We start from the raw sequence: 15,489 nt of genomic DNA, 5'->3' as shown, positions 1-15,489 counted from the left end.
TTCAGTAATTTTCTGTTACAACTGTAAAACTAATCTGAAAAATTATTATTCTAAAAATAAAACCTTCATCTGGTTGTAAATATTAAGACTGTAACAATCAGCAAGAATGAGTATTTATACAGAAAGCCATGATTTAAATTGAGTCCTTCTAAATAGTGATTTAAATCAATTTAATTGAAATCAAATCCACCCTGGCCTGCATCATGGGATAACAATGAGAGTAGAAAGGAGGTAGCTTGCGTGTGAGAGGAGGTAGAAGATAACAAGAAGTGGTATCCTGGCTCTGAGAGGACCTCTAACAGGAAAATGGACTGAGATGTGGTGAACAGATGAGAAGAGTAAGAAGCATGGGAGAGGGGGAATAGAAGTGAAAACCAGATTAAGAAGAGAGATTACTAGACGTGCAAGCTAAATAGGATGGATAGTGCAAGAGGAGAGGATAAAATGGGGGGTTGGAAAAAAAAAGAGATGGCAGAAAAATGCCAGAGGGAAAAGGTTAGACAAGGGGGATAGTTGGCTATAAATGGATGGATAGGTAAGACACAGGGAAAAAATGTTGCTAGAGATGATATATTAAAAGAAACACCTTAATTACAGGGACATTAAAGTGAAAGTCAATCCTAGCATTTTACAAACGCTAGGATTGACTATTGAAACAAATAAAGGGGACTTTCATTCATGAAGTATAAGATACTTCATGTAGAAAGATCCTTTATTTGTTTCAAGCGATCGCCGTTCTTAGCTGCTACAGCAGCCCACGGCTAAAATATTTTTTTGGTAAGAGGTGACGTTTTCACCTCTTAGCCAATAGCCATGCGGTAAATCCGGCTTGGCGCCCATGGGAGCCGGATTTTCTGCATGGCTATTGGGTAAGAGGTGAAAACGTCACCTCTTAGCAAAACATTTTTTTAGCCGTGGGCTGCTGTAGCAGCTAAGAATGGCGATCAGTTGAAACAAATAAAGGAGCTTTCTACATGAAGTATCTTATACTTCATGAATGAAAGTCCCCTTTATTTGTTTCAATAGTCAATCCTAGCGTTTGTACAACGCTAGGATTGACTTTCACTTTTGTGTAAAATTGTGCTTGTCACACGCTCCCTAGAGAGACCAAAAAGCTAATTTTGTTGCCTGCAAATTCTGCAAATTAGATAGCTGGTTTAGGCAATTAACATTTTTAAAACCTAGGGAGCTTGAGACAAAGCACACTTTTAGACAAAAAAAAAGTTTTTTAATGTCCTTGTAATTCTCAGGAATGGATTTATATCTTCAGAACCCAAAGCCACTGGCTTCTTGGCTCATTGCATATCTTTTCACTGTTAATTTGCTCTTTGAAGTCACACTTAGTAAAACATCAGTAGAAATATATTTGTATTTAAAGAAAAGAGGTTATACCCTTTGAAGAGTGATGTTTGCATATTTAAAAAAATATAAATAAGTTAGTGACTTATGCCACACAAACACATAACTTAGTGAAGATATCGATTCACATATAGTTACTCACTTAAATCCAGTACTGTCAACTCTTTCCTTCTCCACCATCCTCTCACATATTCTTTCTTTTTAACTCATCCCTTTCCAGACGGTTCTATGATGATGGTGCTATCCTATTGCGAGAGGAATCATCAGTGCTCACAGGCATGCTGATAGGGCTGAGCGCCATTGATTTTAGGTGAGCTTATTTTCCATACCCTGTATCCAATACATAAGCTAGCATTTCATATTATCATTGCACCCTATCACTCTCTACCCTCATGGTTGCAGTTTGGATTCCCTCAGTCAGATTTTCATTGCTTGAAAAATCGTTACATCTCTTGTATGGCTCATTCTTTCCTGCTCTCTGTATTTCTTTAATTTTGCTCCTTACCTTGAAATCACACTTTGTTTCTCACTCCCTATGTTTCACCATGACTCTCTCAGTTCCCAAACCCCATACTCTCATTTTGGTAATGCACAGTGTGCTCTAATTATGATTTTCACTCCCGGTGTCTTAAATGAAACCGTCTACCATAGGAATTTGTATACTACGTCACTTCCGGTGACGTTTAATCAGCTGGTGGAGGTTTGTGGCGCTCACTGTGCATGCGCTAGAGGCCCAAACTCCTTACAAAAGCTGATGAGGAATTATGTGGCACGTGCACGTTACTGGTTACAAAATCACAATGAACAAGCGGTCTGTCATTGGATTTTGTAACCAGAAAGGGTTCCATTCCATGTAGGAATAAGTTGCAGCATCCAGATTAAAACCATTTCCTCTTAAATTAATTACAACAGAAAGAAAAGTAACATTCTATTCAAAGTTAAAATAATTGCATAAGGTTTTAACAATTGTCAATATGGAGTAAAACAAATGGGTTAATAGTGGTTGTTAGATCACAGGCAACAAGTTTTACATAAATACGTTTGGTGTCAGTCATTCTCAAGACATTCAATAAATGACAAATTTAATACCAGGTAATCACTTTCTCATAGAACAGTTAATAAAAGGTATCACACTACAAAAGCAGCTGCAAATGGCAAAGAGATGTTCAAAATAAGATGAAATTACAAAAGTATAAGAAACTACCATTCACATTTTTCATGCTTTATGTTTTCTATATACATGTTTTTGAATCCCTGTACTATGTAGGCATATATGAGCTTTAGTGCCTGTTTGGGATATGCTTTGCCAAGTGCATAAATTACTTAAAGGGACAGTAATGTCAAAACTTGTATTTCATGGTTCAGATAGAGCATGCAAACTATAAAAAAAGTTTGGGCAAATAAAGGTGATCCCTGTACTATCTAGGCATATATGAGCTTTAGGGCCTGTTTGGAATATGCTTTGCCGACCGCTTGTTCATTGTGATTTTGTAACCACTGCGTAACGTGCGCGTGCCACATAATTCCTTGTATTTCTCATCAGCTGTTGTAAGGAGTTTGGGCCTCTAGCACATGCGCAGTGAGCGCCACAAACCTCCACCAGCTGACAAACGTCACCGGAAGTGACGAAGTATACACATTCCTACGGGTAGACGCATAACTTTAGAACATGCTTTCAATCTACTCTTCACTACCTGCTTTTCATTATGTTCTCTATTTTTGCTCCTTATTCCTTGCTCCTTATAATGTGCTGTTATCCTGCTCCTCACTCCCTTCTCTTCACAATGCACACTAATTCTGCTTCTTACACTCTGTTCCTTCAAATTTGTTTCTCACAATTGTCTCTCACTTTGCTCCTTATCTAGTTACATGTCTTATAATGTTCTCTTGTAGTTTCTGCTTGAAGGGGGAGGGCATTGATGGGAAGACCCCTGCTGTGATAGATTATACTCCGTACCTGAAGTTTACGCAGAGGTGAGTGCTACAGGGAAAAGCAGAGGACTGGTGAAGGGTGGACTTTGTCTACATTACATGTTAGGTTCACTGACACAGTTTTACTAGTGGGTGGAAGTCAGGAGTGAAGACAGTTTATGCTTGGTGTATCCAGTGATTTATTTAAGGGATCAGCCAGCCTAGAGATTGTTGGAAGATTGTTAAAGCAAGTAGGAAAAGTTTTGGAGGGTAAACGTCATTGACAGATTGTGTTATTTTCCAGTTATGATTACCTGAGTGAGGAGGAAGACAGGGAGAGCGTGGGAGGCAGCAGCAGTGAGGACAGCTCCCCGGAGCACCCCTATTTACCTCTGCTCACAGATGAGGAGAGCTGGTACAGCAAATGGCGCAAAATGGAGCAAAAGTTTCGTATTGTTTATGCACAAAAGGTATGGGTAGATATAGGGCATGTAAAAAAAACAAACCTGTTTTTACAGACTAAATGAGTTTGTTCTCATTGTCAAGGCATAAGTATTCAGTTTGACAGTGTTCTCTTAAAACCTAATTAAGCAAGAATAAATGTAGAAATATTTATAATAGAAGAATCAAACATAAGACTATGGTTAGAGCAAGATTAACATTTCACACAATCATTGCTTGATCAGTTCATGAGCTCATTTATATCTACCCATAATTGGTCACAGCAGATAAGAGGTTTTTCAAGAGGTATGTCCATTGATTGCAAAATAATGTAAGTTTTGCAAAGAAAACCCATTCAACTAAAATTTTAAATATTATATGTATGTTAAAAAAGAGTTAACTACCCCTTTAAAGGATCTCAGTAGTTTGAGACATTCCATTCGAATAAAGCTTTCCATACAAAAACTGTACTGTGATGTACTAAGGCATGAGCTAAGCATAAGCAAACCTGAGTTTACACACAGAATTAATCTTTGTATAACAGACTAATATTCTAGTGCTGATTCACCCATTTTTTTAATTGATGCCACTGTAGTGACACAGAATATACTTGCACAAGACACATTTTTACATAACTTTTTTTTTAATTGTTTTTTTATTTTTCAAAACAGCTTTATTAGTCAACAATCCAATTACAACTTGAATATAGCAATAAAGAAGAAATAATCCATTACATTATGAGATCCAAGTACATGTTTAATATTTTGCTTTTAAATTTTGCAAATATAGACATCAAATAATACAAAACGATATAGCTAATCTAGTCAGAATGTTTCAATTGCATTCCTCTAAAAAGTCACACATATAAGTAAAATTATGTTCAAATTCACAGATCTCTACTGGGTTGAGGGGACTGGGGTATGATGTTGAGTTGCGCTGTTAATATAAGCCTCCCATGTTACCTTCATCTGAATGTATGTATCTAATCTTTTGCTTTTCATGAAGGCGTACTCTTCCAAGTCCAATATGTAACACATCTTATGATGCCACTGAACTAGCGTGGGAACTTCCCTATTCTTCCAATTCCTTGCCAATAAAGATTTAAAGCTGTTGCTTGCTATGTATAGTAAACTCTTTTTGTATCCAGTAAATTTACCATAAGTAATATTAAATAACCAGATTGTTGGGTCTACTGGCACAGCCATCTCTAACATGATTGAAGTTTCTTTTGCTATCCTCTCCCACATTTTTTGAAGGGGAGGACATGTCCACCATATGTGTGACATGTTTCCCGGTGAGGCCCCACACCTCCAACATCTCTCGTTGCTGGAAGGGAATATCTTGTGTATTCTTGAGGGCGTGAGGTACCACCTTTGGATGATCTTAAGATGTAATTCTACTAATCTGCTGGATGCTGAGGACTTAGATATAGAGGCAAACATGCATAACCTATCCTTGTGCGACAATTCGATATTGAGTTCCCTCTCCCAACTGTCTATGTAGTGTGGTGTGTTTGAAGTCAGCTGTAAGATAGAATATGTAAGCGAGAGGGTTCTCCTAATCGGAGTGGGTGATTTGCACAAAGTTTCGAATGGTGTTAAAGGACGCAAGAGGTTTCTTCTGTCGTTGTGTTTAAAAATATTTGAATGACATTGTAGTAATAGAAACCAGTCGCTAAAAATGGTAAACCTGTCTTCTATTAACTCTCTGGAAGATTTCAAACTCTGTTCATTCCCCAGATGAAACATCATTAAAGCTCTTTGATTATTCATAGATTGGGGATCTCTCAGAATTCTGGCCCCCGGTATAAAATCTACATTGTCGTAGAGAGGAGTCAAGGGAGAGAACCTCTAGGATACATGAGGATATTCTATAGTAATTTTGTCCCATGTCTTAAAGGGACATTAAACACTTTGAGATGGTAATATAAAATGATAAATTGTATATATAAAAACAACTCTGCAATATACTTTCATTATTTATTTTGTCCTCTTTGCCTGTAATTCCATTCTGAAATTGTGAACTTTTCAGTTCCTGTTAGAAATGGAAGTGCAGAACACTGTTAAATCCAGCACAACCATTCGCTGCACACTCTAGTGACCTATTTATAACGGTCCCTAATTGGCCACAGCAGAGAAGGTAACACAAGTTACAACATGGCAGCTCCCAGTGTTTTATAGACAATAAAACTTTACACTTATTTTGTCACTTTTTAAACAACTAATGAAACTTTAAAAAATACATCTACATGTTACTCATGGACTAATCTTTTCTTTGAATGCATTATTCTATCTAGCATGTATTTAGTGTTTAATGTCCCTTTAATTGTTTCCAGAACTATTGCATTTTGGGAGATGCTTGTCTGTAACATAGCACGTCTCTGCCAGCACAAAGTCCCCAAGTGTTTCTGCTCAGAGACGTCATGTTCTAATTTTACTCAAGCTTTGTTATCATAATTTGTAAACCAATCCACCACCCTTTGCATAAATACTGCCTGTCTGTATTTTTTAAGATTAGGGACACCTAGTCCTCCATTTTTAATATGTAAATACATGAGCCTTTTGTTGATTCTGGCCCTGCGTTTGTCCCATATGTAGTCAAAAATAGTGTTCTGTAACAGAGTTCCTCCAGATATGGGAGGACTGGATAGTTTGGACAGACACTCAACGAATGAGGAACAGACGTAGCATACAGGTAATGGAGGGTACAACAGGAAGAATAGATACCCACTAGTGACATTGGCTCTCAACCTTTTACTACCCCCTTCTTTAATTGGGAGATTCTCTTCTATTTTTCTCTCTACTTTTTCTTATTCCTTTCTACTTTCTTTCTAATATCTAATTATGAAAGTTTGCAAACAAGAGGAAAAGTATTGCATCTTTTATTTTTTATTTCCTTAAATGGCTTTATTTGAGGTGATTTTTTTGTCCATGATGAACAATAATATGACAATAACATGAAGCACTAGGCATGAAATGGTGGACCTATATGAGGGAAATGGTCCACCATGACATTACTGCATTCTCTGTATAATAAGAATTGTCATGTTACATTTATATATATGCTATATTTGTCATGGAACTTGTTATCTTTTTCTCAATAAAAAATTATTTCGATAAAAAAAAAAATAGTGTTCTGTAAATTCGTCAAGAAGTTTAAGGGGAGGGGAATGGGCAGGGACTGGAAGAGATACAATAGTCGTGGCAGAATGTTCATCTTTATTGTATTTATTCTACCTAGCCAGGTAATGTGTTGGGATCTCCACAAGGACATGTCTGTAACAATGGTCTTCTGTAAGGATTTATAATTGAATAAAAACATTTCCTGTATGGAAGGGGCTAACATGATTCCCAAGTATTTTAGGCTAGATTTTTGTATCTTGAAAGAGCATACCTCCTGTATGTGTGCTGTAAGTTTATCATTGCTTTGCAAGATTAACATTTCAGATTTATTCTTATTAACTAAAAAGTTAGAAACTAAGTGAAAGTGATCTAATTCTTGTAATAATTGGGGGACTGAAACTAATGGACTTGTAAGAAAAAACAAAATGTCATCTGCGTACAACAGAGTCTTGTGTTCTGTGTCCTTTATTTGAATACCTGAAATGCCTGTATTAGATCTTATCTTTGATGCCAGGGCCTCCAACATGCAGGCAAATAGCAAGGGCGACAGGGGGCAACCCTGCCTGGTCCCATTAGAAATATGAAATGTATTTGAAATAATACCATTCACTCTTACCCTTGCCACTGGGGCTGTATAGAGAGCGAAGATCTTAGATATAAAGGAGTCATCTATCCCACATTTTTGGAGTGTCTGGCGTAAGAATGCCCAACCGTCGCGGTCGAAAGCTTTCTCTGCATCGGTTGAGACCACAACCGCTGGTATCTTGTGTGTTTGTATATGGTTGATTAAGTGGAAAGCCCTCACTGTATTGTCCTTTGCTTCCCGCGAGTGAATAAAGCCCACCTGGTCATTGGAGATTATATGGGGCAACATTAATTTAAATCTGTTTGCAAGTACTTTCGCATAAATTTTTATGTCCGCATTCAGAAGGGAAATGGGACGGAAATTTTCGGTTCTGTCAGGAGGTTTACCCTGTTTTGGCAGAACTGTTATGTGGGCTTCCAACCCTAACAATGTAAAGGGTGAGTCTTCTGAAATGTCGTTAAAAAGGGTTAGCATATGGGGTATTAGTATATCTTTAAATTTTTTGAAATAGTGATTAGTGAATCCGTCCGGGCCGGGAGCTTTATTTGCCGGAAGCTGAGTTATTACGTTTCTAATCTCATTATAAGTTATTGGTTTGGTAAGAGTTTGATTTTGTTCCTAGGATAATCACGGGAGGGGTATATCTTTTAAATATTCTCGGATGTCCTTATCTTTGTCTGGGAGCTGAACTTCCTCACTATTTAAATTATAAAGTCATAATATAGCATAAAGGTTTCTGCTATCTGTTCAGAAGTGTGTATCTCTTTATTTTGTTTATTATAAAGTGTTAGGATATAGTTCTTATTAACCCTCCTTTTCAGTTTCCTAGCCAAGATCGGGTCACTCTTGTTATCCCCTTCGTAGTATTTTTGACTAAGTTTGAATGCCCGTTGTTTGCATTTTTTGCCCATCAATAGGTTAACTTGTGCTCTACACTCTGTTATTTTTTTAAGAATATCTGTCTGTGTGGGGTGAACTGCAAGTTGGCCCTCGAGGAGTGTTAGCGAGTTAAGGGTATCATTTAATATTTGATTAGCCTGTTTGGTTTGGTATGTGTGTATGCTGATTAGTTCTCCTCTAATAACTGCCTTGTGGGCGTCCCACAATGTTCTACTATCTACTGCGGGGTGTGTCATTGTATTGTTAGTGAAGTATTCCATAATGGATTTTTCTATTCGTTGATAATGTATAGGGTCGTCAATAATACTTTCCTCCATTCTCCAAATGTGTTGGCGTCTTGGGATATGTGGCCAATTAAATTTGCATCTAACCATAGAATGGTCAGACCAAGAATTGGGAAGGATCCTCAAACGTGTGACCCTGGCTAAGCTGGTGACATCCACCATAAAGTAATCAATGCGGGAATGTCTATTATGTGGATTGGAATAGAAAGTAAACTCTTTTTTGTCGGGATAGGTTATTCTCCATGCGTCGTGCAGATTTTTACATAAATTTTAACACCATACTGTTAGCGAAAAATCTCACAACAGTTTCGTGATCTACTGGTCAGAACTTAGATCTACTGATCTTCCTTTTGGACACATCTGGATTAGATTAATCCAAAAATCAGATGATCTGAAGGGTTGGAATACTGATGATGAGGATCTGAATCACATTATCTGACAAGTTTTCTTTGTCATGAGAAACTGTTAGAAAACCATGTGAAAGTTTATGTATTTGATTTGTCTCATTCTTACAAAAGTTTAAAATAGATGGTGTTTATCTATAACTTGTAATATGGAGGTAGCAGGCTATCAGTTTGTGTGATTGCCTCTGTGCTTGCACAGAATGCTATAGACATCAAGTGACACGTCACTGGCTTTCACAGCAAGTGTTAAGGAACATGCACGTGACCTACAGCCATTTAGCCAGTTGGTTTTAAAAGAACTTTTTATTGTAACTGTAATGCTTCAGCAGTAAACTTTGGTACCATGCACCAAGAAACACTATACCCAGTGGAATTCCAGTCCACAAAAAAAACTTTTTTTAATGAGTTTGCCAATGTTGTTTTTTTTTTTTAATTCATCTAATTCAGCAGCCTGGATCACTTGGCCTGTTTCATACCTCACTATCAGCTAGATTACGAGTTTTGCGTTATAAGTCAAATAGCATCGTTATGGCCCATAACGCTTCATTTTCCCTAACGCTGCTATTACAAGTGTTGTTGGTATAGGTGTACCGCACACCTTTTAGCCAGTCACTCAACATCAGTACTGCACTTTTAAAAAAGTCCTTTTTCAATGGGACTCCCATAGCGCCGGTATTGCGAGTTTGTCTGGGAGGCCAAAAAGTGAGCTGTACACTCTATAACCACAAAATCCGTACCACCATCTAAAGTCAGTAGTTATGAGTTTTATGTTACAAAGCTGTACCATAAAACTCATAACTAAAGTGTTAAAAAGTACACTAACACCCATAAACTACTTATTAACCCCTAAACCGAGGCCCTCCCGCATCACAAACACTATAATAAATTCATTAACCCCTAATCTGCCGTTCCAGACATCGCCACCACTATTAAAATGTATTAACCCCTATTCCGCCGCTCCCTGACATCATCTCCACTATAGTAAACCTATTTTTATGGGCATTGCCCTTAAAAGGGCATTTAGCTCTTTTACATGCCCAGACCCTAAAATAAAAATAAAACCCACCCAAAAAACCCTTAAAAAAACCTAACACTAACCCCCGATGATCCACTTACAGTTCTTGAAGTCCCGCTTGAAGGATCCATCCAGCCGACGAAGGCCTCTTCCATCTTTATCCAGCCGGCGAAGTCCTCATCCAGGCGGCAAGAAGTCTTCATCCAGACGGCATCTTCTATCTTCATCCATCCGGCGTGGAGCGGGTCCATCCTGAAGACATCCGGCGCGGAGCATCCTCTTTATACAGTCGCCGCCGTAAACTGGAACTTCAATGCAAGTGACGTCATCCAAGATGGCGTCCTTTGCATTCCTATTGGCTGAAAGATTTCAATCAGCCAATAGGATTAGAGTTACTAAAATCCTGTTGGCTGTTCCAATCGGACAATAGGATTAGAGCTGCTAAAATACTGTTGGCTGTTCCAATCAGCCAATAGGATGAGAGCTCAATAATTTAAATGTTTAGTTTTTTTTGTAATGTTAGGTTTTAGTGTGAGGCAGGTTAGGTTTTATTTCACAGGTAAGTTTGTATTTATTTTAACTAGGTAGTTATTAAATAGTTAATAACTATTTACTAACTAGTCTACCTAGTTAAAATAAATACAAACTTACATGTGAAATAAAAATAAAACCTTAGCTAGCTACAATATAACTATTAGTTATATTGTAGCTAGCTTAGGTTTTATTTTACAGGTAAGTTTGTATTTAGTTTTAAATAGTTATTATTTAGTTAATAATTGTAACATTAGTTTAGCTCCATTTTAATTATGTTAAAGTTAGGGGGTGTTAGGGTTAGGGTTACGTTAGGGTTAGGCTTACGTTAAGGTTAGTGTTAGGTTTAGGGGTTAATGGATTTATTTAGTGGTAATGATGTGGGAGGCCAGAGGTTTAGGGGTTAATAATTTTAGTGTAGTGGCAGTGACATCGGGAGCGGCAGATTAGGGGTTAATAACTGTTTGTAGGTGGTAGCGATATCGGGGGCGGCAGATTAGGGGTTAATAACTGTATTTAGGTTGCGGCGATATCGGGGTGGCAGATTAGGGGTTAATAACTGTATGTAGGTGGCGGCGATGTCGGGGGGGCGGATTAGGGGTGTTTAGACTCGGGGTTTATGTTAGGGTGTTAGGTTTAAACGTAACTTTTTATTTCCCCATAGATCATAGACCCCATATCAATAGGGCTGCGTTACGGAGCTTTTCATTCCGCGATCGCAGGTGTTAGGCTTTTTTTTTTTTTGCCAGCTCTCCCCATTGATGTCTGTGGTGAAATCGTGCACGAGCACATCAAAGCAGCGCTTGATTTCGGTGCGGTATGGAGCTCAACGCCACCATATCGCCCGCACAAGCCTGCTTTTTCAAACCTGTAATACCAACGCTAAAGGGAGGTGAAATAACGCCGCTTTTGTGGTGGTCGTTAAAATATCTATAGCGCTCAAAACTTGTAATCTAGCTGTATTTTGGGTGTTCAAAAAGCTTGTTTGTAATGTTTATGTTTAGATGTATGACAAGTTTACATGTTAATAAATATGATTGTTTATAGCTTAAAGGGACATGAAACCCAAAAAAATGATTTCATGATTCAGATAGAGCATTCAATTTTAAACAACTTTCAAGTTTACTTCTGTTATCAAATTTGCTTTGTTCTTTTGGCATCCTTTGTTTAAAAGGATACCCAGGTGGGCTCAGGAGCTATGAACCAGCTCCAGATTAGTGGCTGCACAATATATGCCTCTTGCCATTGGTTTACCAATGTATTCAGCTAGCTCCCAGTAGTGCATTGCTGCACCTTTAATAAAGGATACCAAGAGAATGAAGCAAAACTGATAATAGAAGTAAATTGGAAAGCATTTTTAAATTGCATATTGTATCTGAATCATAACATTTTTTTTTTTTTTTTATGTCCCTTTGAATTCCATTTCTCTTGTTAAGTGTATCCAGTCCACGGATCATCCATTACTTGTGGGATATTCTCCTTCCCAACAGGAAGTTGCAAGAGGATCACCCACAGCAGAGCTGCTATATAGCTCCTCCCCTCACTGCCATATCCAGTCATTCTCTTGCAACTCTCAACTAAGATGGAGGTCGTAAGAGGACTGTGGTGTTTTATACTTAGTTTATTTCTTCAATCAAAAGTTTGTTATTTTTAAATGGTACCGGAGTGTACTGTTTATCTCAGGCAGTATTTAGAAGAAGAATCTGCCTGCATTTTCTATGATCTTAGCAGAAGTAACTAAGATCCTTTGCTGTTCTCACATATTCTGAGGAGTGAGGTAACTTCAGAGGGGGAATAGCGTGCAGGTTTTCCTGCAATAAGGTATGTGCAGTTAAAATATTTTTCTAGGGATGGAATTTGCTAGAAAATGCTGCTGATACCGAAGTAATGTAAGTAAAGCCTTAAATGCAGTGATAGCGACTGGTATCAGGCTTATTAATAGAGATACATACTCTTATAAAAGTGTATTTTAAAACGTTTGCTGGCATGTTTAATCGTTTTTTACATATGTTTGGTGATAAAACTTATTGGGGCCTAGTTTTTTCCACATGGCTGGCTTGGATTTTGCCTAGAAACAGTTCCCTGAGGCTTCCCACTGTTGTAATATGAGTGGGAGGGGCCTATTTTGGCGTTTTTTTGCACAGCAAAAATTACAGACACAGACATCCAGCTTCTTCCTGCATGATCCAGGACTTCTCTGAAGGGCTCAAAAGTCGTATTGAGGGAGGTAAAAAGCCACAGTAGAGCTGTGGCAGTTGTTGTGACTGTTTAAAAAACGTTTTTGTCATTTGTTATTCCGTTTTTGGTATTAAGGGGTTAATCATCCATTTGCAAGTGGGTGCAATGCTCTGCTAACTTATTACATACACTGTAAAAATTTCGTTAGTGTAACTGCATTTTTTCACTGTTATTTCAAAATTTGGGAAAATTTGTGTTTCTTAAAGGCGCAGTAACGTTTTTTATATTGCTTGTAAACTTGTTTTAAAGTGTTTTCCAAGTTTGCTAGTCTCATTGCTAGTCTGTTTAAACATGTCTGACACAGAGGAACCTACTTGTTCATTATGTTTGAAAGCCATGGTGGAGCCCCATAGGAGAATGTGTACTAAATGTATTGATTTCACCTTAAACAGTAAAGATCAGTCTTTATCTATAAAATAATTATCACCAGAGGGTTCTGTCGAGGGGGAAGTTATGCCGACTAACTCTCCCCACGTGTCAGACCCTTCGCCTCCCGCTCAGGGGACGCACGCTAATATGGCGCCAATTACATCAGGGACGCCCATAGCGATTACCTTGCAGGACATGGCTGCAATCATGAATAATACCCTGTCAGAGGTATTATCTAGATTGCCTGAATTAAGAGGCAAGCGCGATAGCTCTGGGGTTAGGAGAGATACAGAGCGCGCAAATGCTGTTAGAGCCATGTCTGATACTGCGTCACAGTATGCAGAACATGAGGACGGAGAGCTTCAGTCTGTGGGTGACATCTCTGACTCGGGGAAACCTGATTCAGAGATTTCTAATTTTAAATTTAAGCTTGAGAACCTCCGTGTATTGCTTGGGGAGGTATTAGCTGCTCTGAATGACTGTAACACAGTTGCAATTCCAGAGAAATTGTGTAGGCTGGATAGATACTATGCGGTGCCGGTGTGTACTGACGTTTTTCCTATACCTAAAAGGCTTACAGAAATTATTAGCAAGGAGTGGGATAGACCCGGTGTGCCCTTTTCCCCACCTCCTATATTTAGAAAAATGTTTCCAATAGACGCCACTACACGGGACTTATGGCAGACGGTCCCTAAGGTGGAGGGAGCAGTTTCTACTTTAGCAAAGCGTACCACTATCCCGGTTGAGGACAGTTGTGCTTTTTCAGATCCAATGGATAAAAAATTGGAGGGTTACCTTAAGAAAATGTTTATTCAACAAGGTTTTATTTTACAGCCCCTTGCATGCATTGCGCCTGTCACTGCTGCGGCGGCATTCTGGTTTGAGGCCCTGGAAGAGGCCATCCAGACAGCTCCATTGAAATTATTGACAAGCTTAGAACGCTTAAGCTAGCTAACTCATTTGTTTCTGATGCCATTGTTCATTTGACTAAACTAACGGCTAAGAATTCCGGATTCGCCATCCAGGCGCGTAGGGCGCTATGGCTTAAATCCTGGTCAGCTGACGTGACTTCAAAGTCTAAATTACTCAACATTCCTTTCAAGGGGCAGACCTTATTTGGGCCTGGCTTGAAGGAAGTTATTGCTGACATTACTGGAGGCAAGGGTCATACCCTTCCTCAGGACAGGGCCAAATCAAAGGCCAAACAGTCTAATTTTCGTGCCTTTCGAAATTTCAAGGCAGGAGCAGCATCAACTTCCTCCACTTCAAAACAAGAGGGAACTGTTGCTCATTCCAGACAGGCCTGGAAACCTAACCAGTCCTGGAACAAGGGCAAGCAGGCCAGGAAGCCTGCTGCTGCCCCCAAGACAGCATGAAGGAACGGCCCCCTATCCGGAAACGGATCTAGTGGGGGGCAGACTTTCTCTCTTCGCCCAGGCGTGGGCAAGAGATGTTCAGGATCCCTGGGCGTTGGAGATCATATCTCAGGGATATCTTCTGGACTTCAAAGCTTCTCCTCCACAAGGGAGATTTCATCTTTCAAGGTTATCATCAAACCAGATAAAGAAAGAGGCATTCCTAAGCTGTGTGCAAGACCTCCTAGTAATGGGAGTGATCCATCCAGTTCCGCGGACGGAACAAGGACAGGGATTTTATTCAAATCTGTTTGTGGTTCCCAAGAAAGAGGGAACCTTCAGACCAATCTTGGATCTAAAGATCTTAAACAAATTCCTCAGAGTTCCATCATTCAAAATGGAAACTATTTGGACCATCCTATCCATGATCCAAGAGGGTCAGTATATGACCACAGTGGACTTAAAGGATGCCTACCTTCACATACCGATTCACAAAGATCATCATCGGTTCCTAAGGTTTGCCTTTCTAGACAGGCATTACCAATTTGTAGCTCTTCCCTTCGGGTTGGCCACTGCCCCGAGAATTTTTACAAAGGTTCTGGGCTCACTTCTGGCGGTTCTAAGACCGCGAGGCATAGCGGTGGCTCCGTATCTAGACGACATCCTGATACAGTCGTCAAGCTTTCAAATTGCCAAGTCTCATACAGAGATAGTTCTGGCATTTCTGAGGTCGCATGGGTGGAAAGTGAACGTGGAAAAGAGTTCTCTATCACCACTCACAAGAGTCTCCTTCCTAGGGACTCTTATAGATTCTGTAGAGATGAAAATTTACCTGACGGAGTCCAGGTTATCAAAACTTCTAAATGCTTGCCATGTCCTTCATTCCATTCCACGCCCGTCAGTGGCTCAGTGCATGGAAGTAATCGGCTTAATGGTAGCGGCAATGGACATAGTGCCATTTGCGCGCCTGCATC

The 15,489-nt window shown here is 39.2% G+C and overlaps 1 protein-coding gene across 1 annotated transcript in view; it reads left to right on the top strand.

Moving 5' to 3' along the window:
• The window catches only part of RUNDC3A (RUN domain containing 3A), a 63,542-nt gene that overhangs the window by 12,064 nt on the left and 35,989 nt on the right, over positions 1-15,489 (top strand). The window contains exons 5-7 of the mRNA XM_053694396.1: positions 1,580-1,669; positions 3,253-3,333; positions 3,575-3,740. Of these exons, the coding sequence (XP_053550371.1) occupies positions 1,580-1,669; positions 3,253-3,333; positions 3,575-3,740 (337 nt within the window). The remainder of the gene's footprint in view (positions 1-1,579; positions 1,670-3,252; positions 3,334-3,574; positions 3,741-15,489) is intronic.

The sequence above is a fragment of the Bombina bombina genome, chromosome 1, assembly GCF_027579735.1.
Source record: "Bombina bombina isolate aBomBom1 chromosome 1, aBomBom1.pri, whole genome shotgun sequence".
Taxonomy (NCBI): Eukaryota; Metazoa; Chordata; class Amphibia; order Anura; family Bombinatoridae; genus Bombina; species Bombina bombina.
Note: the sequence above shows the minus strand (reverse complement) of the source record. Positions and strands in the feature narration are given on the sequence as shown.